Source organism: Rhinatrema bivittatum, chromosome 8, assembly GCF_901001135.1.
Source record: "Rhinatrema bivittatum chromosome 8, aRhiBiv1.1, whole genome shotgun sequence".
NCBI lineage: Eukaryota > Metazoa > Chordata > Amphibia > Gymnophiona > Rhinatrematidae > Rhinatrema > Rhinatrema bivittatum.
The window spans coordinates 179,948,003-179,972,683 of NC_042622.1; the positions used below are offsets into that span (position 1 = coordinate 179,948,003).

The 24,681-nt window shown below is 48.7% G+C and overlaps 1 protein-coding gene across 2 annotated transcripts in view; it reads left to right on the plus strand.

Moving 5' to 3' along the window:
• The window catches only part of AATF (apoptosis antagonizing transcription factor), a 96,021-nt gene that overhangs the window by 53,678 nt on the left and 17,662 nt on the right, over nt 1–24,681 (plus strand). For both annotated transcript variants that reach the window (XM_029611712.1, XM_029611713.1), the window contains exons 10-11: nt 22,950–23,030; nt 24,495–24,566. In XM_029611712.1, coding sequence (XP_029467572.1) covers nt 22,950–23,030; nt 24,495–24,566 — 153 coding nt within the window. The remainder of the gene's footprint in view (nt 1–22,949; nt 23,031–24,494; nt 24,567–24,681) is intronic.

Genomic DNA, 24,681 nt, shown 5'->3' on the forward strand with positions numbered 1-24,681 from the left:
AGGCCAAAGGTGTTTGTTTCCGTCATAGCAGAGCTCCGGGCGCAGGCCAAAGGCAGACCTCGGGGAGATCTCAGTCCTGGTCCCAGTCCTTTCGTGGATGCAGAATGAACGGAGAAGGCTCTGGCCAAGGGCCTAGTGGAGCCAAATCCATGCAATGAAGTGAGGCCCACCCACTCTTCAATCCCAGCCATCGGGGGTCAATTGACTCTTTTTTTTTTTTTTTTTTTTTTTTTTTTAATGAGGAGTGGATTAAGATCACATCGGACCAGTAGATTCTAAGCATGATAGGACAAGGCTATGCTTCAGAATTTGCTTGGCCACTAAGAAACCTATTTATGATATCTCCATGTGCTTCACCAGTGAAGAAACTGATCATTCGGCAGACCATCCAAAGGCTAAGAATGCTGAGGGCCATTGACCCTGTCCCCCAAAAGGAGCAGGGGATAGGACGTTATTCCATTTATTTTGTGGTACTGAAGAAGGAAGGGACCTTTCATCCAGTTCTGGACTTGAAGAAAGTAAACATGGCTCTCAAGGTTCTCTGTTTCTAGATGGAGACTTTGGACATCTGTCTTTAAACTGTTAAATATTTCTTCCCCTTGTGTACTGAAAGATTGTATTGCATTTTATAACCCGAGTCGTCCTTTAAGGTCTGAAGGTACTCAGTTATTTGTTGTCCCCCAGTGAAAAAGTTCAGGAAGGTTTCAACTAGAGGACGAGCCTTCTCTTATCTAGCCCGTTACGAATGGAATAAACTTCCAATTGATTTGAGGCTGCAGCAGGATTATAAAGCTTTTAGAAAGTAATTAAAGGCAGTTTATTTCGATCAAGCTTTTGGATGAGGCAGCATGATCAGTTTTATTGGTTTAAATATTTTAAATATTTGTCTCTGTATTGTGTATTTTAGAATAGAATGTTTGTCATTGTATTATTTTATGATTTTATGTTTTTATTGTAATCAGTGCCGAACTGATCTCTGGAGGCAGCGGAATATAAGTACTTTAAAAATAAATAAATAGTGGGGGTGTGGAGCAGGGAGTTCTTGGCGTCCCTTGATCTGATGGAAGCGTATTTACACATTGGGATCTGCTGGGATCATCAGATACCTCAGATTCATGATCCTCGAGGAAACATTTTCAGTTTCGCATTAATTGCCTAGAAACGAGAGCAGTGCGGTTGGCTCTGGAGGGGTTTCTTCCCCTTCTTGCACAACTGTGCAGTCAGCAGTGTGACGACGGTGGCCTCTTATCTGCCAGGAAGGCACCAAGCGTCTGGCGGTTGCTCCGGAAGCGGAGATGTTAATGTCCTGGGTGGAGCAGCATCTGGCCTTAATAGTTGCACTTAGCAAGGGCCAACAATGTGCAAGTGGATTTCCTCAGCCGACAACAATTGGATCCTGGAGAATGGGAGCTATCAGAGGAAGCAATGACCCTCATTTCTTGCAGGCGGGGCATGCCTCATATGGATCTGATGGGAACCCAGAGGAATGCCAAGGCACCACTTTTCGTCAGTCACAGAAGAAAGCACTGAGTGGAAGGGGTCAATGCCCTGGTGCTTCCTTGGCCACACGACGTTCTGATCTACGTATTTCCTCCATGGTCTCCGGTGAACAAGGTTGAAAAGATAATAGAGGGCCACCCAGGAAAGGTGATTCTCGTGGCTCTAGAGTGGCCATGAAGGCCTTGGTTTGCAGATCTGATCCATCTACAGTGGATGGCCCTCTGAGGCTGGGCAGTCTATCAAATCTTCTACGGCAGCACCCTATATTTTCAGATCAAGCGGATTGCTTTTGTCTAGTGGTGTGGCTTTTGAAAGGAGGCAATTAAGGAAGAAAAGATATCCGGAGGATGTTGTTTCTACTCTGCTGCGAGCTCGCAAGACCTCAACTTTCTTGGTGTATGTTCAGGATGGGAGGCTCTTTGAGTCTTGGTGTATGGAGCAGGGGGTTGATCCTTGGTGAGTATCGGTGGTGCAGATTCTGGCTTTTTTACAGAGATGCCTAACAAAAGATTTGTCCTTTAGTTTCCTGAGAATGCAGGTTTCGGCCTTGGGCTGCTTACGGGGCAAGGTTCATGGAACAACTCTGGCTGCGCATCCAGATGTGGTGCGTTTCTTCTGCGGAGCAAAGCATTTGCACTCCCCCTGTTCGTAAGGTGTGTCCTTGGAGCCTTAACTTGGTCCTCAAGGGCATGTGCGAAGCACCATTTGAGCCAACATAAAAGATCTGACTTTGAAGGTGGTTTTCATGGTGGCGATTTGTTCAGCCAGAAGGTGTCTGAATTTCAAGCCCTGTCAAGTAGGGAACCCTCTTTGTGGATTTCAGATTCTGGAGTCTCCCTGAGGACGGTTTCAGCATTCAACTTAAGTCAATCAGTGGAGCTTCCAGCCTTTCCAAATCTAGAGATTGATATGCCTCATGCAAAGGAATTGAGACATTTGGATGTCAGAGGGCTTTGTTGCGGTATCTAGAGGTCACTAACAGTTTCAGATTGTCGGATCACCTTTTTGTGCTATGGAGTGGTGCAAAAAAGGGTCAAAGGCCACAATAACACGTTGGTTGAAGGAGACTATTGGTTCCGCATATATCTGTTGCGGTCGAACTGTCCTGGAGGGGTTACGGGCTCATTCTACACATTCGCAGGTGGCCTCCTGGGCAGAATGCCAACTGGTTTTCCCACAAGAGATTAGCAAGGTAGCTACTTGGAAGTCTTTACATACCTTTGCCAGTCTCTACTAATTGGACGCCCAGACCGCGGACATCGACAATTTTGTAGACATTTGTAGAGTCCGCTTGATCTGTCTATTTTAATAATTCTGATTATTTCTGAAGAATGGCACAGATTTCCCATTCTTCAGAAATAATCAGAATTATTAAAATTGCCACCTTGCAAAACTCTTGTGGGAAAACCAGTTGGCACTCTGCCCAGGAGACTGCCTGTGAACGGGTAGAATGAGCCCTTAATCCCTCCGGGACGGTTCGACCGCGACAGATATATGCGGAACCAATAGTCTCCTTCAACCAACGTGCTATCGTGGCCTTTGACCCTTTTTTGCATCACTCCATAGCACAAAAAAGATTTCCCATTCTTCAGAAATAATCAGAATTATTAAAATAGACAGATCAAGCGGACTCTACAAATCTCCTCTCCCCCACCAGGCGGGACTCTGGTCTGATCTGTGGTACTACAGGAATGAAAATTAGCAGGTAAAAACCAATTTTCCTTTTCCTGTACGTACCCAGATCAGTCCAGACTCCTGGGATATACCAAAGCTTCCCTAACCAGGGTGGGACTGTGAGAGTCCCACTCAAAGAACACTTACACCAAAATTGTCCTTTTAAGAAGTATTCTAAAGTTAATTATGAATGTCCTTTGTCCTCTGCTCGTTTCAGGGGATATAGTAGAGTTAATTGGTTAAAAGTTTTTTTGTTAAATATTGTATGCTTGGGTACTGATTAATATTGAAGAGATGCAGGTGGCACACTGGGTTAAGAGGCAGTGCCTATGAAACTTTCTCTGTCTCCATCTGCTGGAAGGGAGGAAAAACCCAGGAGTCTGGACTGATCTGTGGTACTACAGGAATGAAAATTAGCAGGTAAGAACCAATTTTCCTATATGTATCTGTGTCCGTGCTGTATTTGCACTATACTTGTGCCAGTGTGACATCTGCACAGGGCTCTGATGAGAAAATCAGCACAGCAGCGCCAAGAGGCAGGGCCAGATGAACAAAGGTTTTTTTTTCCGATTTGGTGTCTGAGAGAAATTATTTTTTGTTTCCCTGTTTTTGTAATACTCTGACCCCCATATTAGTCCAATCTTCAGCCAGGGCCAAAATCCACAGTCACTTGGAGTCACCGCTATTCAGTGACTGGACTCCCTTCTCCTGGGGGCTATTAACGCTACCTCTGTGGCCCCGGGAGAAGAGGACCAACCATTGCACCCTGGTACTTCTACATGGCAATGCACAGTATGGCCTCTTGAGCCACCAGGCCAGCCCTTTGGGGATGGGGGAAGCTCTGAGTAGCTGCAAATGAAGGCTCATAGCACCGTTGCCTCAGGGGAATGATAGTTCCAGTCGAGATGGAAGCTCCTTGGCCAAAAATTAAACAAACCAGAACATGAACGAAAACATTCAAATCTTTTTTTATTGTGCTTTGATGCACATAATTCCACACTGTCTTCATATTCAGGTTGTGCTTAAGCACTTGCCACCTAGAACCCTTGACAATTTAAATGAAAGCCATGTCTTAAATAACTCTCTTGACCTTTTCCTGCATCCAGTAAAATTAAGTACAGAAACAGAAGTTTATATGGCTTTACAGACAGTACTAAATGCATTCACTTGTCCAGATTTTGAGGGGGTCTTAGCAGTAATGCATCGGGGGGAAGTTCACTACATCCATCCTAATAGCTTTGTACTGAAAAAAAAAAAAAAAGCCCTCTGAAATTCAAAGCCAACAGCGACGCAATGATAAATTTCAGCTGCACCATTTGAATCTGTCACGGCATATGCTGGGCCTTATTTTCCAGTCTGTTAGCTGGGACACACAGACAGACAAACATTAAAAAAAAAAAATTAAAAATGTGAATTCACATTGCTGTTCCAGCAAGTTCATATTCTATTTCTGTTTTGGTGCTCATTTCATTATAGGTGAAAAAAAGTTTGATGTCTTTGATAGCTCAGCCTACCTAGCCACTCCCGGCTTTAAGAATCTAAGGAACAGACATCTCCCCAGGTAGTTGTAATTGGGGGTGCAGGGTGTCATAACTGAACAGCAGCTGAGTCCAGTTGAACTATCTAGCTAAATTGTCATCTAGTATTACCAGTTAAACTATAATATTTATTTATCACTATGTTAAATTGTCATCTAGTTATATTGTTCCATATGTTCTACAGTTCTATGTAAAGCTCCGCTCTCTGTTGGGCAGTTCATTGTTTTATGTAAACCGGAGTGATTTGTAGTCCCTACAAGAACTTCGGTATATAAAAATTAAAAATAAATAAATAAATGTATGCTCATTTGGTACCCACTCCTAACTAGTGATGGTGCGGGGGTCCACAAGTTTCTTAAATAAACAAAGTCCAAAGGAACAGGCCAAAACTACCAGGGTTTCCCCCCCCCCCCCCAAAAAAAAAATTCCTTCCAGCACAACAGTGATCCTTGGACAGGCACCCACAGACAACAACTCTGCAGAGCCTGCTATGCCTGCGGTCGGAGCCCAGCTCCTGGGTCGCACAGTAAAGGATGGTGGCTAGATGGTGCTCTTTTCTGGGACTTCTACCCAAGGGTTTGGGGAGGGGAGCTGTGAGTGCTGCCTCGGTAGCCACCCCCCAAGCCCTGCTGGTCTGGGGGAGACAGGGTGGGCTCTGGCATCAAACCCGCCTGCTTGCTACTGGCTGAGTGCTCCTGCTGTCCCACCAAACATTTCATGCAATAAAATGTATTACCAATTCCTTCAGCTCTTGTCCTGCCTTGCAGTGGAAATCTCTGCCCTGTTTGTGACTAGTAAACAGAGCAGTATAACATTTCTGCAATAGTGCTTACACTGTTTTTATCTGGCTTTCCAACAAAATAGATTATAGTAATTAAGATTATATTAAGATTGCAATAATTGGATTTTGTTAGATGTGTCTCTGATGTGAGATAATCATTGTTTTTAAATTGTGGAAACACAGCTAGATAAAAGAAAGAAACAACTTTGTTTCTAGTGTTACTTTTTATTAAAAAAACAATTCTTTAAAGGGGTATTTTTGTTTTTAATAGAAGAATGAAGTCTTTGTATTTTTTTTTTTTCCTGAAGGAAGGTGTTTTCCCTCTGTTTGCACTTTGACCTCATCAGGCTACAAGAGTGACCATTAATAAACTATAATCTGCTGGGATCCTGCCAGCAATAAATAGCTTGGTTCTTGTTTTTTTTTAGGTTATGGCTGCTTTTGGGGGGGTGGTGGAAGTAAAATTGTCCAGAGGGTTATGCAGGAAGAAGTACACGTGAACATGATTTTGCATGAATTTTCCCCACAATTGTGGTAGGCATTTTGGGGACAGAGTTGGGGCAGGGAGAACCTAAAGAGGGTAACTTTAAAATGAGTGCTCGCAGCCATATATATGTATATGGGCGCACAGCAACATAGGCTGAAATCTTATATCCTGCATGCAGGTACGTGCACGTGTTTTATAAAATAGGCCGAGCATGTCTGCTCCTACTTTTAAGCAAGGACGCGAACAGCTTAGCATAGTCGGCATTTATATGCAAAAGTGAGAAAACTTCAAAACATGTGCGTGTGAAGGAAATGACCAATTTCACCAGTTCATCTACCAGTTTGCTCAGTCTATATCTAGGTCATCAAAACACTGCCCTCTCCCCGGTGTACCCAGACCCCTCAAGCACTTCATATGTGGCTAAAAATAGTTTTATTCAGACTTAACTTGATCGGTAGCAGAAGTAAATCAGCGCAGAAACGAACTGGACACACCCGACATTCACAATGCTACATAATGCATATATCTCTTGGCCTTTTCCCCATTCTGCCACCTTTTTTTTTTTTTTAATTGCTTGTGTGCGTATGTGGCAGGTTTATAAAATCAGTCAGACATGCATGTGCAGGATACCCACGCCCATCTGCACTTTTTGGCGTGTGCATCTTTTTTTTAAATTTTCTGCCTTATACTTTCAGTTTTCAAAAGTATGCACACAATGGAGCTGTCTCCTACTCGTTAATGTCTTTGTTGAAACGCATACCATGGCAACTGGTATTTCAATAAAAAGATGATGATAGAAAAAAAAGTATGCACACAAATGTGCAAGTAAAAAGTACCACCTTCTGAGAAGCAGGTGTAACCTCCTATGCTGGCACAATCCTGGAATTTTCACAGTTGGCTTGGGTGTGCAAGTCCACTTTGAAAATTCTGGCTAAAGTTTGCAGAGACTTTTTATCAGTATGACTTGACACTTAATTTTCAAAGCGAAAATATGCATGCAACCTTTTGCTTTGACAGTTATTTGAAAGTATGTATGCACACTCGCGTGCACACAGTTATACCTGCTCTTTGCAGGGCCTAACTTATGCACAGCGTTCTTGTTCATACCCCAGATCAGTCCAGACAAGTGGGTTTTGCATCCCTACTAGCAGATGGAGGCAGAGAACTAAAACTTTGAGGCACTGCTACATAACCAAGAGTGCCACCTGCAGTCCCTCAGTATTTCTCGGTCTCCAGCAGATGGTAGAGGTGCAATCCTGCAGTTAAGAAAGAAGAAAGAAAGAGGGGATAGAAGAAGAGAAGTTAGAAGACACTTCCTGAGGTGTTAGGTTCCTTTTGTGAGCCATCCCTCAGGTTGAGCTGGGCGAGCGAGGGGTTGGTAATCCCTGATCAGCCTTAGCTCGCAGCAGATCCAGGGGTCCTGGTTCCCTCGTATTGCCTGAAGGCTCCTTCCCAGAGGTGTTGCCAGCAGCAGGGAAGTATTTCTTTTTTTTTTTTTGTTTGAATTTCTTCCTTTGCGGCTGCTGTTTCTTTAATAAAAAAAAAAAAAAGTTATTTTTTTTTTTCAGCAGCAACCGCTCGGGCTGTTTCTTGTTTTAACATCGGGGCAGGCCCAAGCTGGGGAAGGGGAGCAGTGTAGCCTCCTCGGTTTGCGGCTTTGGGCTGTTCAGGGAGCCGGAAGTTGCATTGGGCAGGGTTTCCCTCCTCTTCCATGCGCCGCGATCACGCAGCTTCTGTTGCTCTGCAGTAGGCCCGGCCACATGGAGAGAAGATGATGCCGACAGCGATTTCCCAGTGCAGGAAAGCTTGTCAGGCCAGCAGCCTGGCTCGGGGACAGCTGAATGCAGCGGTGCTATGCCGCGATTCATTTCTGGAGGGGGGGGGGGCCCTCGGGGTGGGGGGGGGGGGCGGGGGGGAACGAGGCTGGTTAGAGAGCCACAGGTTCCCAAGGCCCTGTCAGGATCAATACTGGGAGCCTAAACAGCTTGTCATGCAGAAGGGCTACAGCTCGGAAGGTGACAGACTCCTGGGAGCCCAAGGAATCCCTTCCCCCATTGTCTCCAGCGATGGACAGTGAATAGAATGACGTGGCGTTTTCCTCAGAATTTGTCATGCTTATAGATAAGACCTTTTTAACCAGGAAAAGCAGTGGCTATAAAAGGGCATTTCTATCAGCTGTCTCATCCTGCTGCAAAGAGGCCGAGGGGCTCCTTGGCCAGGGGTCAGGGAACGTCCTTCGCTGGCTGGGCCTGGATCAACCTGAGGGGCCTGGCGGCTTAGATGATTTGGACCTGGATGACCCGGAAAATGGTCATGGGGTTGGTCCAAGAGTGGATCAGGATGACCCAGCAGATCTCACAGTGGATGTCGATCAGGCTGATCCCGAAGAGGACCCGATAACGGAGGGAGATGACTCGCAGGTGGTTTGTCTGTTTTGTAAGGAGGAGTTGAAGCCCCTTATTTCCCATGTTCAGAAGGAACTGGGTATTAAGGTGGTTCAGGAGGAGTCTGACAATGAAGGGGTGGATCCGGTGTTTGGACTCCAGGGCCCACCAAAAGCCTTTCCACTCCCTAAAAGGATCAAGCTGGTGAACCAGGAATGGGGCTTCCCAGAGGCGATCCCCAAGGTGGCTAGAGCCAAAGCAAAATAGAATCCCCTCACGGAGGATATCCTGCAGCTGCTGGTATTGCTGAAGGTGCATGCTTTGGTCTCGGCGGTCACTAACAAGTCGACCATTCTGGTTGTGGGTTTGGCATCGTTAAAGGACGTGCAGGACTGTAAGCTCACTAGCTTACAGTCCTGCACATCCTTTAACGCTGCCAAACATCAAGAGAGGATGTTTGAAGTCTTGGCGCTGAGTCTGTGAGCAGCAATCTGTGGAAGTCTGATGCAGAGGGCCTGTTTATGCTGGCTCCAGAAGTCTCAGGAGAAGTCTTCAGCAGACACTGGTGTTAATAGCCAAGCAACTCAGGTGGAGGCCAGGATAGCATATAAGGCTAACATGCTTTTTGACTTGAGCTGAACTTGAGCCAGGAATATGGCCACGACGATCTTGGTGCAACATCTGCTGTAGTTGCAGAATTGGTCAGCTGATATATGGTCCAAATCTCAGTTCTGTAATCTTCCCTTTAAAGGAAGGAAAATTGTTATTTGGGAAGGACCTGAAACAATTGATGAAGGTTTTGGGGGAGTCTAAAGGGAATAAGCTGCCAGAGGATAAGATGACAGTCAGGAAGTCTTTTCCATCTTACTCTAGGTTTCGGGAGTTGCAGCGGTTTTTGTCCTGATAAGGGTTCTGTAGGCAGCAGTCCTTTCAAGGCACCCGAAGACTTCCCTGAGAGGGCTCCAACCAGGGGGCCGGTGATGATAAGGTTTCACAATGAAGCCAGGCTGGTCCACTTTCTCGAGATGGCATGGAAGGCCGTCTATCACAGTTTTATGAAGAGTGGACCAGGATTACCTCAGACCAATGGGTCCTAGAGGTAATAAGGGATGGCTATGCTTTAGAATTTTTTCGCCTCATCATAGAAGCTTTCGTGGTATCTCATTGCAGTGTCCGAGACAAGCAAGCGGCGGCAATTCAGGACATGTTGTGTCACCTTCAGTTGCTGGCATGATAGTACTGGTAGCAGCCAGGGAGCACCATCGCGGGAAGTTCTCGATTTACTGTGTTTTGCCAAAAAAGGAGCCTTTCGTCCCATCCTCTGTCTGCAAAATGTGAAATGTGATACTCAGAGTTCCCTGTTTTCCCGTATGGAAACATTGCGGACTGTGATAGCAACAGTTTGTCTCATGGAGTTTTTCGGGCCTCACTGGACTTGACGGAAGTCTGTCTACATGTACCCATTCAGGAAGAACATCAAAGTTTCTTCATGTTTTCTTCATCTCTTCATAATGTACATAATATATATATTTGCAAATCTTGTTATAATATTTAGTGCTATTCTCCCCCCTTATATCTCCCCCCCCTCAACTACTCTCGTGTTAACATGTTATAATTGTTCGATGTAAAACGCTCCCCAGGGGTCTGTTTGCGTTACACAGGCCCTGCTCCCACTCGCCGCCGAACGGAGAGGGCGAGTGGGAGCAGGGCCTGCGCGATCGGCGCCGGAGGCCCGCCGGGGTAAGGCCTACTTGATTTCACTTACCCACGACCGCCTCCGACCCCGACCACGAGGCAGCCCCTGCCTTCCGCCGAGAAACGCTGACGTCATCGGGCCGACCTTCCTCCGCCTCCGAGGGACACGCTGCCGGCGCACAGCCAATCAGGGGACAACCTTGTTTAGCCCTTTAATTTCAAATGTAACAGACTCCCAGGCGCCGCGCGCCTAGCGTCGCGCGCCTAAGGAGCACGCCAAAGGAGCCTGCTCCTTTGTGCGCTCCTTAGTGCACTCCCTTTGTGTACCCCGTATACTCCTCTGTCTTCACTGCTCTCCCCTCCAATCCCTCCACAGCCCCCAGCAACTGCCAGCCCCCATATATTCCTTCCAACACTCAACACATGAATCTCTAAAACAAAAAAAAAAAAAAAAAAAAACCATCCAACACTCAACAACCTGACAACCCCTGCCACCACTCAAAACCCACACAATGGCCTCAGACCAATACATCCCCAAACTAATCCATCGCCACAACCACCACCACACTCCTAAAGCCACACCCACCACTAGACGCCTCACCAAAATTCACACCAACCCTAACATACCCTATACCACAATCACTCTCATCACCCTCCTCCTCATTAATGCACAGTCGATCACCAAAAAAATCCCAGTCATCCATGACATACTCACAGATGACCAACCAGACATATTCTGTATAACCGAATCCTGGCTGAAACATTCTGATACAGTCCTACTCAATCAACTGCCCAGAAACACATACAATATTTTCTCCATTCCCAGAAGCAAAAGAAAGGGAGGTGGCCTACTATTCCTAGCACACAAAAAACTTAAATTCTCTTCCCACTCCCTTAACTTACCACCTCCTATCGAGACCAACCTATTCAAATCAAAACATCTCCAAATACTCCTCCTATATGCCCCACCTGGTTGCCTACAACATAACCTTTCCCCCCTGATTGAATCCATCACAACCCACATAAACTTACAAGAGCCAGCCATCATACTAGGAGACTTCAATCTCCATATCGACACCCACCCTCCCTCCCCCACAAGCGAACTACTCCTTTCCACCATGTCTGCCATTGGATTCACCCAAATCATCAACACGCCCACTCAAAAATCGGGCCATACCCTGGACTTAATATTCATAAACAACAAAATATCTGCAACTGGACCACCCTCTACAACCCCCACCCCATGGTCCGACCACAGCCTCATCCAAGCCAAGCTTCAAATCCAATCCAACCCAATACAAACAAACAACCGAATCATCGAATTCACCAAACCATGCTCCAGTGAAGACATCGCCGAAGTGCTACCTGAGGCACTAAAAACAATCAACTTAAATGATGCCAACTCAGCCACAAACTCCTGGATAACCATCAACACAGACATAGCCAATACATTATGTCCCACGATAAGGAAGGAAATCAAGCAATCTACAAAGCAAAGAGCTCCATGGTACACCCCAGAACTGAAAACCTCAAAGCGAACACTGAGACAAACTGAAAAACAATGGAGACGAACCCCCACCTCAAACCTGAAAGACAAATTCAGAACACTACTACATAACTATACAACAGACCTCAACACAGCAAAGCGCAATTTCTACACATCAAGAATTCATGATTACCAATATAACCCGAGGACCCTCTTCGCCTATGTCAAAGACCTAACCAACCCCATCCAAAATGACAATAAGCCAAACTCCAGCAACATCTCAAGTGAAAAACTAGCACAATTCTTCAAGGACAAAGTTAACAACATCATCGCCAAAATTCCCCAAAACTACAACGACCCAGTTGACATCCCCCCTCCCATCCACACATGGTCACAATTCACACCCGTTGCTTCCACAGAAATCGAACCTATCATCAGAAAAACCAACCCTGCATCACACCCCTCTAGACCCCATCCCCATCAAAACCCTAAAACTCATCAGAGAGATTATTGTCAAACCAATAACCTACATCATCAACTTATCCCTAGAACAAGGAATCTTCCCAGAAAAACTCAAAAACGCCATCATCAAACCAATCATCAAAAAACCTCAACTCGACAAATCCGACCCAGCAAATTACAGACCAGTCTCCAACCTCCCATTCCTAGCAAAAATCATCGAAAAAACAGTCAACAATCAACTCACAGAACACCTTGAAACCTATAATGTTCTACAGCCCGCACAACATGGTTTCAGAAAATTCTTCAGCACTGAAACCCTCCTCCTCTCTCTCACTGATACCATCCTTAGAGGACGCGACAAAGGCAAATCTTTCCTCCTGATACTTCTTGATATATCCGCCGCCTTTGACACCATCAATCACAGAACTCTCCTCACTAGACTTAAAGAAATTGGTCTCCAAGACACCACAATCAAATGGTTCAACTCCTACCTCTCAAACAGATCCTACATCGTCAAGACAAACTCATCTGAATCCTCTCAAGTGCCCCTCACTCATGGAGTCCCTCAAGGTTCTTCCCTATCCTCAACCCTATTTAACATTTACCTCATCCCACTATGCAAATACCTTTCAGAGGCAAACCTCACCTACTTCATCTATGCAGACGACATACAAATATTACTCCCCATAAACAAGTCCATTCAACTAACCATGGAAAAATGGAACAAACTCAGCTCAAATCTATCCCACTTGCTATCTCAATTATCTCTATGCCTCAACCAAGCCAAAACAGAAATCATTCACATCCACGATGACCGACCCTCTCTTCCACTCAAGTGCACCCCCTCCGACCACCCAGGAAGCTCAACCAACCCGGGAGTGCCCCAAATCTCACCCACGCCGTCCACAAGAAACCTAGGCGTAACAATCGACAGCCATCTCAACTTTAAACGACACATCTCCAATACAATCAAGGATGGATTCTTCAAACTCCAGACTCTAAAAAAACTCAAACCCCTTCTCCAAGAGCACGATTTCCGAACAGTCCTTCAATCAATTATCTTCGCAAAACTTGATTACTGCAACTCCCTCCTCCTTGGCCTACCAGAAATTCACATCAAACCCCTCCAAGTGCTACAGAACGCTGCCGCCAGAATCATCACTAACAACAAAAAATCCTCACACATCACACCCACTCTCAAAGAACTCCACTGGCTACCCATTACCCAAAGAATCCAGTATAAAACCCTCACCCTCATGCACAAAAAAATAAACAACAACAACATGAACTGGCTAAACAACGGAATACAACCTTACCCTACTCAAAGAACTCTCAGATCCACCAACACTGGCCTCCTAGCCGTACCCAATCTCAAATCTGCACACCTCAACGTCACCCGCAAACGAGCCATAACAATTGCGGGCCCCTCCTTATGGAACTCCCTCCCCACCTGTCTCAGAAATGAACCTTCATTGCAAGTCTTCAAAAAACACCTCAAAACATGGCTGTTCCTAAAAGCATTCCCACCTGACACGTAACCTACCCAAATTCAACTGCAACACACCACGCCCCCCTACACAAGCATCTCGCATCACCATCTTCCCTCCCTTGCACCACCTTCCCCCCTCCTATCCCCCCATTCCCCCCTTCAACCCTCCCTTCCAACCTAACCTTAATATATCCTCATCAACAAGTCATTTATGTACATATGTTATATACTACATCAAATGTTCAACGTAATCCTGTTATTCCTGTTATAATTTGTATAATTTGTTATATTTATTACAATGTTACAATTTATTATTTTTATTACAATGTTATAATGTAAAATAGGGCTGTTACTACCCTATTCTTTGAGTTATCTGGAAACCGATGTGATATCTCGATCGAACGTCGGTATATAAAAGAAATAAATAAATAAATAAATAAATATCATTGATGAATGTCTGTATATAAAAATTTTAAATAAATAAATAAATGTTTATGTTCTGGGGTAACTTTTCCAGTTTGGGCTCTCCTGTTTGCTTTGGCGACTGCACCTCGCACGTTCCCAAAAGTGATGGTGGTGGTGGTGGTGGTGGTGGCGCGGCAGCAGCTTTCCGCAGGGATGGGATCCTAGTTCATACGAATCCAGATGACTGGCTTATCTGAGGGAAATTGGAGGAGGTATGCTGGCAGAGTGTGCACATGGTGATGGATATATTGCAGTCCTTCAGCTGGGTGTTGAATTTTGTGAAGTCACCTGAGCCCCTACCCAGATGCTGGAATACTTGGGGGCAAAGTTCGATACTCAGCTCAGAAAGGATTCGGAAATTACAATCCCAGGTGGTGCAGATTTTGCAGATGCCAGTGCCCAGGGCTTGGGATTATCTTCAGGTCCTGGGTTCAATGGCATCTATGTTGAATTTGGTGCCATGGGCTTTTGCCCAAATGCGCCCTCTACAGAAGGCATTGCTGATGTGCTGGAATCCATTGTCAGAGGAGTTTCATCAGGCTTTACCGCTGCAGGATTCTTCCAGGTCCAGTCTCTCGTGGTGGCTGTGTCGGCCCAGTTTGGAGAGAGGGATGGTACTGGAGGTTCTGGTCTGGGTTATAGGGATCATGGATGCCAAACTCTAGGGTTGGGTGACGATCTCTCAGGAACAGCTGGCACAAGGACTGTGGTCGTCAGTGGAAGCGTCCTGGTCTATTAATCGCTTCGAAAAGAGAGCAGTGTGCAGGGCATTGGGGGAATTCCTTCCACAAGTCCAAGGTTGAATGGTTAGAGTGTTTTCAGACAATGCGACAACAAAGGCTTCTATCAATCGTCAAGGAGGAACGAAGAGTCACACGGTTGCACAAGGAGCCCAGGACCTTTTTGCCTGGGGGAAGTGACATTTGCAGGGGATAGCAGCTTCACAATGTGCAAGCGGACTATCTCAGCAGGTAACTGTTGGACCGAGGAGAATGGGAGCTGTTGAAGGAGGCCTTTTGGCCTTATCCAGTCTTGTTTGAGGCAGTCCCCGTCTGGATCTGATGGCGATAAGGAGCAACACCAAGGCAGCAAGTTTCTTCAGTTGCAGATGATACGTCGCATCTGAGGGCATAGATGCTCGGGTTCTTCCATGGCCAACAAGGATCCTGCTATACGTGTTCCCTCATTGACCGTTAATAGGTGGAGTGTTTAGGCACATTAAGAGGCATCCAGGCCTGGTGGCCGGAGAGACTGGGTCATCTGTGGTTTATGGATCTGGTTCAGCATACAATTGATGGGTCCCTGAGATTGGCTCATTTGTAGGGGCTGTTAAGGCATGACTCGGATCGGGCGGATCACTTTTGTCTCGCAGCGTGACTTTTGAGAGCAGATTCTTGTGGCAAAAAGGATACTTTGAGCCTGTGATTTTCAAGAGCTTAGTTTACAATTCCTTGCAGGTTCAGGTGGCAGCCTTGGTGTGTCTCAGAGGTATACTACCGGGAAAAGGTTGTTGGCCTCACATCTGGGTGTTGTGAGGTTTTTGAAAGGGGTCAAGCAACTGCGGCCACCGATGCATAGATTGGGTCTGGCATGGAGTTTAAATTTGGTCTTGTGAGTGCTTTGTGGGCCTCCGTTTTGTGCCGTTGAGGAAGGCATCGTTAAAGGATCTCATTCTGAAGGAGGTACTTTTGGTGGCAATTTTTTCGTTCAGAAGGATCTCAGAGCTGCAGGCTTTGTCCTGAGAGGAACCATTTTTGAAGATTTCAGAGGAGGGGGTGTCCTTGTGCATGGTATCTTTGTTTCATCTGAACCAGACTGTGGAGCTCCTGCCTTCGCAAATTGATCTGCAGTGGTCTGATCATTTGTTTGTATTGTTTGGGGGTACCAGAAATGGATGCAATTCCTGGCTGAAGGAAGCTGTTGTTTCGGCCTACCTTTTTGTAGGAGGAGAATTCCAGAGGGGTTGCGTGTGCACTCTACTAGAGCGCAGGCAGTGTCGTGGGCCGAGTGTCAATTGATGTCGTTGCAGGAGATTGGTAGAGCGGTGATTTGGTTTTCTCTTCATACTTTCTTGCCGTTACCATTTGAATGTTCAGAGCTGACCTTTTGGCGAAAGTGTGAGAGGGGGTCTTTTGCGGGCCTGCCCAGTGTAGGGAAGCTTTGGTACATCCCACTTGTCTGGACTGATCTGGGGTACAAACAGGAAAGGAAAATTGGTTCTTACCTGCTAATTTTCATTCCTGAAGTACCACAGATCAGTCTAGAAACCCAGTCCCTTCATGTTCTCAAGACTGTTACGGGCAAGTCTGTGTTCTGGCATGCTTACTGGGAAGAACTGTCAGAATGTACATATACAGAACCTAAAGACGTTTGCCAGGTTGTGGTTAGCCCCTTGAGTTGATTTGTAATTTTTCTGTTTGGGGGGGCTCCAACTTTTGGGTTTGGCGTTTGCCCTCATTTAGGGGGTTGAGGAGTTGTTACTCTCTAGTTGGCTTGGGTACAGGTCAATACTGAGCGACTGCAAGTGGCACTCTCTGTTATGTAGCAGTGCCTCAAAAGTTTTTGGTTCTCTGCCTCCGTCTGCTGTTAGGGAGGCAAAACCCACTTGTCTGGACTGATCTGTGGTACTTCAGGAACTAAAATTAGCAGGTAAGAACCAATTTTCCTATTTACATGCCTATTTAACATCAAAAACGTGGAGGTAATTTTCAAAAGGATTTATGCATGTAAAACTGGGTTTTTGAAAATTGCTACTTTTATACGCGTAACTCCTTTGAAAATTCACTTCTGTGTGCGTAAATTCCAACTGCAGTTCCCGGTGAAAATTGACTACATGCGTTGTTTTATGTGCACAACCCCCTCCCTCCAGGCAAATTTATAAGGAACCATTTATGTATATAGATGGCTTTGAAAATTCAACCCTTGAAGAGAGCATGCGTGTTCTATGGGTTCTCTCTAGGTCCAGAACAGCTGTTGGCACCCTGCCCTGAAGAGCAGAATTGGGTGATGCTCATAAGATGTTGGAGAGGTTAGAAGCTGTGTAATCTCATTCATCTAAAAACCTGCCTAGGTGTGAGCCTGGAATATCCCAGGTTCAGATATTTTGGCACAAGTCACTTAAGACACTCTGGGTTCTAAGCATTTCTCCAGTAGACACAAAATTGAGACAAGATTTAGTGCACAGGTCCCCTAGTCTGCTTGTCAGCCTGATGTAAGTTTTTCACGGCAGTGTCCCTCACCGTGCCAAACAATCAAAACCCCCAGTTCCCTGTACGTACCTGGATCAGTCCAGACCGTGGGTTATGTCCCCAATCCAGCAGATGGAGTCAGCACAAGCTTCGAGGGGGCGTCACCATATATGCTACTACCCCCTCTGCAGGAGTTCAGTATCTTCTGACTCCAGCAGATGCGAGTAGGGGATTCAGGGTTTCTCCCTGCTGTTGTAAATTAATCTTTTACCTTTTTGCTTCCTCTTTTTCTGGGCTTCTGCCTAGTTTTCTTGTGGATCAAGTTTTTCACTTTAAAAAAAAAAAAAAAGTTAAATTCAAAGGTCAGACTGTGGGGAGGCGTGGCTTACCCTGTGTTGTTTCCTCTCCCGGTGCTGAAACCTAGTAGATAGGACGGGGTAAGTGGTACTATTTGTCTGTAATTTTTTTCTTTGCAGCTCTCCCCAACCCCGGGGCCTCGCGGCTGCCGGTGGTGCCGGTTTTTCAGCGCGTGTGCCTAGTGCAGCTCCTCGTGGGCTGCTGGGGCACACAGAAAACTTTTCCTCTGACGGGTTGTGAGGCCGGGAAGGCCCCCCCACGGCGATTTCGTTCGGCGGGCAGTGCAGGCTTTCTGGGCCCCCCCGCAGCGGCGGTTTTTCAGGCGGCCCCCCCCCCCGAGGCTCAACTCAGTGCTCTTACACCCGATTTTGCGTTGCTCTCTGCCATGCCCGGGAGGCGCGGGCCGGCCCCTCCCCCATTCCTGGCGGGAACGGCGGCCATTTTGCATGCCCAGTGCCCTGAGGGGAATCAGGCAGCGCTGGAGGAGGGGGATTTAATTGCGGTTTCTCCGCCGATTTTGCCGCCGATTTTATTGCCGGAGCAAGGCCCGCAGGGGCAGGGCCCAACGGGAGGTCCCCCCCCCCGGAGGCCCCTCGGGCAGGCCGGGGTTCTCCCCTGAGTTTGTTCTTCTGATGCACACAGCCTACCTCCAGGGGTTGGAGGCTCCTGCGGGGCCTCCCCCTACCAAGATCCCACGGATGGCCTCCCCTTCACAGGCCCCCCCCGCTCCGGCGGGCGCGGGGGCCCCTCATTTTCACCCTCCAGCGCGGACTCGCCTTGCGGCCGCGGCTGTAGGAGCAGTGTCAGGACCAGCGGATCCGGGGTCTGATCCTCCGGATTGCGGACAAGGGGACTCCATGCCTGAGGGTGACGACCCGCGCACGCTGCGCCCCTGCCAGAGGGCCGAGCTGGATGACCTTATTCCACTTATAATTCAGGATTTGGATCTGGACCCGCCGCCGGACCCGCCTGCCCCAGTGGCGCCGGCAGTCGTCACTTCTTCGAAGAAGGGGGACCCGGTCCTGGCAGCCCTGCGGCCCAGGGCTCGAGCGTTTCCCATTCACGAATCGTTCCTGCAGCTTCTCACTGGGGAATGGGATACCCCGGAGGCTTCTCTGAAGGGCAGCCGGGCCATGGAAAAGCTCTACCCACTACCGGAGGATGTCCTGGATCTCATCAAGGCTCCAAAAGTGGACTCCGCGGTGTCGGCGGTCACGAAGAGGACGACGTTACCGGTGACGGGAGGAGCGGCCTTGCGGGATACGCAAGATCGCAAATTGGAGGTTTTCCTGAAGAGGGACTTCGAGGTCTCCGCTCTGGGCATGCGGGCAGTGATGTGCAGTTCCCTTGCTCAGAGGGTGAGTCTTCTCTGGGTACAACAGCTGCTCACGTCGCAGGACCTGCCCGCTGAGGAGGCCGCCCAGGCGGACAGGCTAGAAGCGGCGGTGGCGTAAGGGGCGGATGCCTCGTACGACCTGTTTCGGGTCCTAGCAAGATCCATGGTGTCGGTAGTGGCGGCACGGCGCCTCCTGTGGCTTCGCAGCTGGGTGGCGGATACGTCCTCCAAGTCGAGTCTGGGCTCCCTGCCATTCAGAGGTAAGCTCCTCTTCGGGGAGGATCTGGATCGGATCATCAAGTCCCTGGGGGAAAACGCGGTTCATCGTCTGCCGGTGGACAGATATCGGCCTTCGAGAGCGTATGCCTCTTCCCGGACCAGAGCCAGGGCGCAACGCCGCTACAGGAGCTACAGGCCATCGGGCTCTAGACCCGCCGCCTCCAGGTCACAGTCCTGGTCGCGTTCCTTTCGCGGACGGAGGCCCGCCCGCACCACCCCCAGAGCAGGTACCCCCTTCTCCTACGACCTAGCAATGATGTCAGGCTCGCCCACTCCGCCAGCCCCAGAATTGGGGGCCAGCTGGCGTTTTTCTACCAGGAGTGGGCGCAGATCACCTCGGACCAGTGGGGCCTGGACACCGTAGAACACGGCTACGCATTGGAATTTGTCCGTCCCCCGCAGGCAAGGTTCATTTTCTCCCCCTGCGGGTCGGCGCTCAAGAGACGGGAGGTGCAGGCGACGTTGGACAGACTTCGGGAAATAGGCGCTATCGCCCCCGTGCCCTCCGGAGACGGGGGCTCGGGTCGCTATTCCATCTACTTCGTCATGCCAAAGAAGGACGGGTCCTTCCGGCCCATCCTGGATCTCAAGGAAGTCAACAAGTCCCTCCGAGTGGTCCGGTTTCGCATGGAAACGCTGCGGTCCATGATCGCGGCGGTACATCGGGGGGAGTTCCTCGCCTCTCTGGATCTCACGGAGGCCTACCTGCACATTCCCATCCACCCGGCCCTTCACCGTCTCCTCCGGTTCAAGATCCTGGACCAACACTTCCAGTTCATAGCTCTCCCGTTCGGATTGGCGACGGCACCGCGTACCTTTACCAAAATCATGGTAGTTGTGGCGGCAGACCTTCGAAAGGAAGGCGTGCTGGTCCATCCTTATCTGGATAATTGGCTCATTCGAGCGAAGTCCTTCAGCTAGGGACAAGCAGCGGTGAGCAGGGTGGTACAGTTCCTGCAGTCCCTGGGATGGGTGGTGAACTTCTCCAAGAGCTCCCTCGTACCCTCGCAGCGCTTGGATTTCTTTTTGGGAGCGACCTTCGACACCCGGCTGGGCGAAGTCTCCCTGCGTCAGGACAAGGCGCAATCTTTGCGGGAGCATGTACAGCGGTTCTCTGCGTTGCAAGATCCCACTTCCTGGGACTACCTCCAGCTCCTGGGGGTGAGGGGTTCTACCATCGACATGGTCCCTTGGGCGTTTGCGCATCTCAGGCCCTTGCAGTGGGCGCTCCTCTCCCGTTGGAAACCAATTTCGCAGGACTACCAGATGATTCTTCCACTTTCGCAAAAGGCCAGGGACAGTCTGGGCTGGTGGTTGGATCCATCGAATCTGGCCCACGGCGTGTCTCTCGACTTGCCCAATTGGGTGATAGTAACCACCGATGCCAGTCTGCTGGGCTGGGGTGCGGTCTGCGATCAAAGCGCCACACAGGGGACGTGGTCCGCGATGGAGGCGAAGTGGTCCATCAACCGTCTGGAAACCAGGGCAGTCAGGTTAGCTCTGCGACACTTCCTGCCGCTTCTTCGGAACCGGGAGGTCAGAATCCTATCGGACGAAGCTACCACCGTGGCCTACATCAACCGCCAAGGCGGTACGCGCAGTCCGCAGGTAGCGCTAGAGGCGGCGCTGCTGATGCAATGGTCGGAGCGTCATCTCGTCCGGCTAGCGGCCTCGCACATCGCCGGAGTGGACAACGTTCAGGCGGACTTCCTCAGTCGCCAGCTGCTGGGCTCCGGAGAGTGGTCTCTGTCCGAGGACGCGATGCAACTTCTAGTCCATCGGTGGGGAACCCCCCACTTGGACTTGATGGCCTCCGCTCTCAATGCCAAGGCTCCTCGCTTCTTCAGTCGTCGGAGAGAGCGCGGCGCGGAGGGAGTCGATGTGCGGGCCCTTTCGTGGCCGTCACATCTTCTACTCTACGCGTTTCCGCCGTGGCCCCTGGTGGGCAGGATGCTTCGCAGAATAGACAGCCATCAGGGGACCGCGATCTTCGTCGCTCCAGAATGGCCCAGGAGGCCTTGGTTCGCGGACCTGCTACAGCTGGTGATCGACGGGCCAGTCAGGCTGGGGCACCTCCCCCGTCTCTTACGTCAGGGCCCAGTATTTTTCGATCAGGCAGAACTCTTTTGTCTTGCGGCCTGGCTTTTGAGAGGTGCCGCCTCCGGCGCCGGGGCTATCCGGAGGCGGTAGTATCCACACTGCTGCGGGCACGTAAGACATCGACATCGGTGGCCTATGTTCGAGTCTGGACGGTGTTCGAGCTGTGGTGTGCTAGTCAGGACACGAGACCTACTAAGGCTTCGGTATCTCAGATCCTACAGTTTTTACAGGCGGGGGTGGTCAAAGGACTCGCCTATAATTCCCTGCGGGTACAGGTGGCCGCCCTGGGTTCGCTGTTGCGCGATGGCGGCTCTCTGCTACAGCATACGGACATTGCGCGTTTCCTCAAGGGGGTCAAGCATTTACGTCCTCCAGTACGGGACCCGTGTCCATCCTGGAGTCTCAACCTGGTGCTTCGCTCCCTGTCGGGACCACCGTTCGAGCCACTGCGCACTGCAATGATCAAGGATCTCACTCTCAAGGCGGTATTCCTGGTGGCCATCTGTTCCGCTCGCCGCATCTCGGAGCTGCAGGCTCTGTCGTGTAGAGAGCCTTACCTGCGTTTCTCCGACTCTGGAGTGTCGCTTCGCACAGTGCCTTCCTTCCTACCGAAGGTGGTGTCTGCATTCCATGTGAACCAGACGGTGGAACTGCCGTCCTTTTCTTCCTCCGAGCCGAAGGCTCTCCGACTATTGGATGTCAGTCGCACGCTGCGTCTCTATCTGGAGGCTACCAATGAGTTCCGGATTTCTGTCCATCTCTTCGTGCTTTGGTCCGGTCCCAGGAAAGGGTCTCCGGCCTCGAAGGCGACCATTGCGAGGTGGCTGAAAGCGGGTATTGCTGCTTCATACATTGGGGCGGGGCGGACTCCCCCGCCCGGCATAGTAGCTCATTCTACACGTTCTCAGGCGGCGTCCTGGGCGGAGGCTCGCTCCGTCTCTCCTCAGGAAATCTGCAGAGCAGTTACCTGGAAATCTTTCCACACGTTCTTGAGGCGCCCGCATCTCGCCTCTTCAGTCACGGGACATTTTGGTGAGCAGGTTCTCCGAGCAGGCCTCGCAGGACCCCACCCGAGTTAGGGAAGCTTGGGTACATCCCACGGTCTGGACTGATCCAGGTACGTACAGGGAAAAGAAAATTATTCCTTACCTGCTAATTTTCGTTCCTGTAGTACCATGGATCAGTCCAGACGCCCACCGCGCTTGGGTCTCAATCCTGCTCGACTCTTCTCTACGGGACTGTAGTGTGATAGGGCTTTCCCGACTCTTCAGTCTCACTGTTCTCACAGCCCACTACACGTTGGCGTGCTGTTTACGCAGCTTCCTACCCGTTGGTAGGACGGTTACAGTTTCTATTGATGTTATCCGGTTTACTGTTGCCGGTTCATATAAACTTGATCCACTAAAGGGGTTCTATTTCTCCTCGGGCTTTGATATACTCGATACTGAACTCCTGCAGAGGGGGTAGTAGCATATATGGTGACACCCCCTCGAAGCTTGTGCTGACTCCATCTGCTGGATTGGGGACATAACCCACGGTCTGGACTGATCCATGGTACTACAGGAACGAAAATTAGCAGGTAAGGAATAATTTTCTTACCTCTTGCACCTTTGCCAGAGTAGGGTCCAGCAGTCTCCTCTGCAGGAAGCACCAGCCAGGCTTTCTCACAGCCACTCAGTTGGGTTTCTTGGTCCTGCTGGATGTAATCCTGGCTTTTTGGCTTTTCAGGCAGTGGCTGGCAATCCAGAAGTTACGGAGAAAAATGAAGAAAAAAGTTGACACAAAAGCGAGCAAGGGAAGGAAAGTGCGGTGAGTGTGTCCTTGTGGGCTTTTTAAACTTAAGTAAATAAAGGCAGCAAACTCTCCCTGGCTTTGAGGTTCATATTTTTACCATTACCTACCTCTCTGTGACACTGCATGTTCAGCCGTCTTTCAGTGACCCAATGGCAGTGTCCTCATGACTGCTGGTGGTCCATGTGTGCAAACAGCCTAAGCCCCTACTGTGTTGCTCAGTCTGTTTTAGGCTGATCAAAAATCTTTAGTTTGGATGGCATCCGATGGGGAGTCGGTCTGAGTCAATCCCCACACAGTAATTTTTAAGATTGATGCCGCAAGATAATTCATTAAAGGAGGAAAAGGCTACTTTGTTGGTCCAAAAAGCTTGCAATTATTGGCACTCCATATTCTTTTTGTATCAGCATTACACATGCATTCGTGATTCAGGCAGAACCGTTGGTAACGTCACGTGACCAAGCATTTAGGAAATGTGGTTCATCTCTGAGGTGGCGCACAGCCTGTGTTTGCAGTGAGGTAGCAGGGTGGCTCTGCTTTCACTAATGATCACAGAGACACCCTCGTGGAGCTTTTCTGTCCAGGGCCTGTCAAAGATTAACCCTGGAAAAGTTGTATGTCTGTAAAAGATTTGCCTCTGCAGAAGGGGGGGGGGGTTTAATGCAGGATTGAGAACTTGGTAACACTGATTTTTGATGAATGGAAATTAACTTCCTTTTTTATGGCTGGCATATATACCGTATATATATTAAAAATCAATCTGTGCAGTCAGTCTGTGGCAAGCAGAGAATTCAGGCCAGGTTTCTAGACATCTAGATTTAAATATAATCAGCTATAACTTTTGGCTTTGCTATTTTTGAGAAACACCCCCCAGCTAGCCTGGGTATCTTATGTACAATACCTTGTACAAGAAGCCCGCCGTGGATCAAATGTCCCCAGCTAGTTGACCATTTTGCAGACATTTGAAAATCCCAAACATCACATGGATGTTTCCCAAACACTAATCAAAGATTCCTAGCGTGTAGCCAGATGGATGACGAGAATGTCAGAGCTGCTGAGATTCCTACTTCAGGGTTTTCATAGGAAAAGTTATAAAGATCAACAGCTATAAAGGATTTAAGACACTACTGGACCCAAGCTTCAACTCTGCAAAATGGTCAACTAGCTGGGGGGGCATTTGGCCCACAGCGGGTTTCTTGTGCAGACTGACTGCATGGATTGATTTTTATTAGGGTTTTCTGGAGAGTTTTGCAGGTGAAATTATGATTTCACAGCCATGGAAGTGAGTAAACTAAAACGATCAGTTAGCCAGGGAGGGTAGAACATGAGAATCGAACTTTGATTAGTGTTTGGGAAACATCCATGTGATGTTTGGGATTTTAAAATGTCTGGAGTATGTTACTGCATGCATAGAGAGTGTTTGCATAGTTCTAATAGTGCGTCTTTCTGCATTTGGCACTGTTTGTTTTCTGCGTTATTCAGGTACCATGTTCATAGCAAACTGGTGAGCTTCATGGCACCAATTGACCACAGCACGATGAACAATGATGCCAGGTGAGCAATAGATTAATCATGTTTATCCATCTGCTCTGTGACAGTGTGATATTGACCTGTTCTGTAACCTGTCGCGCTTTCCGCTTTTCTCTATCAGTTTAACCATTTGTCATTG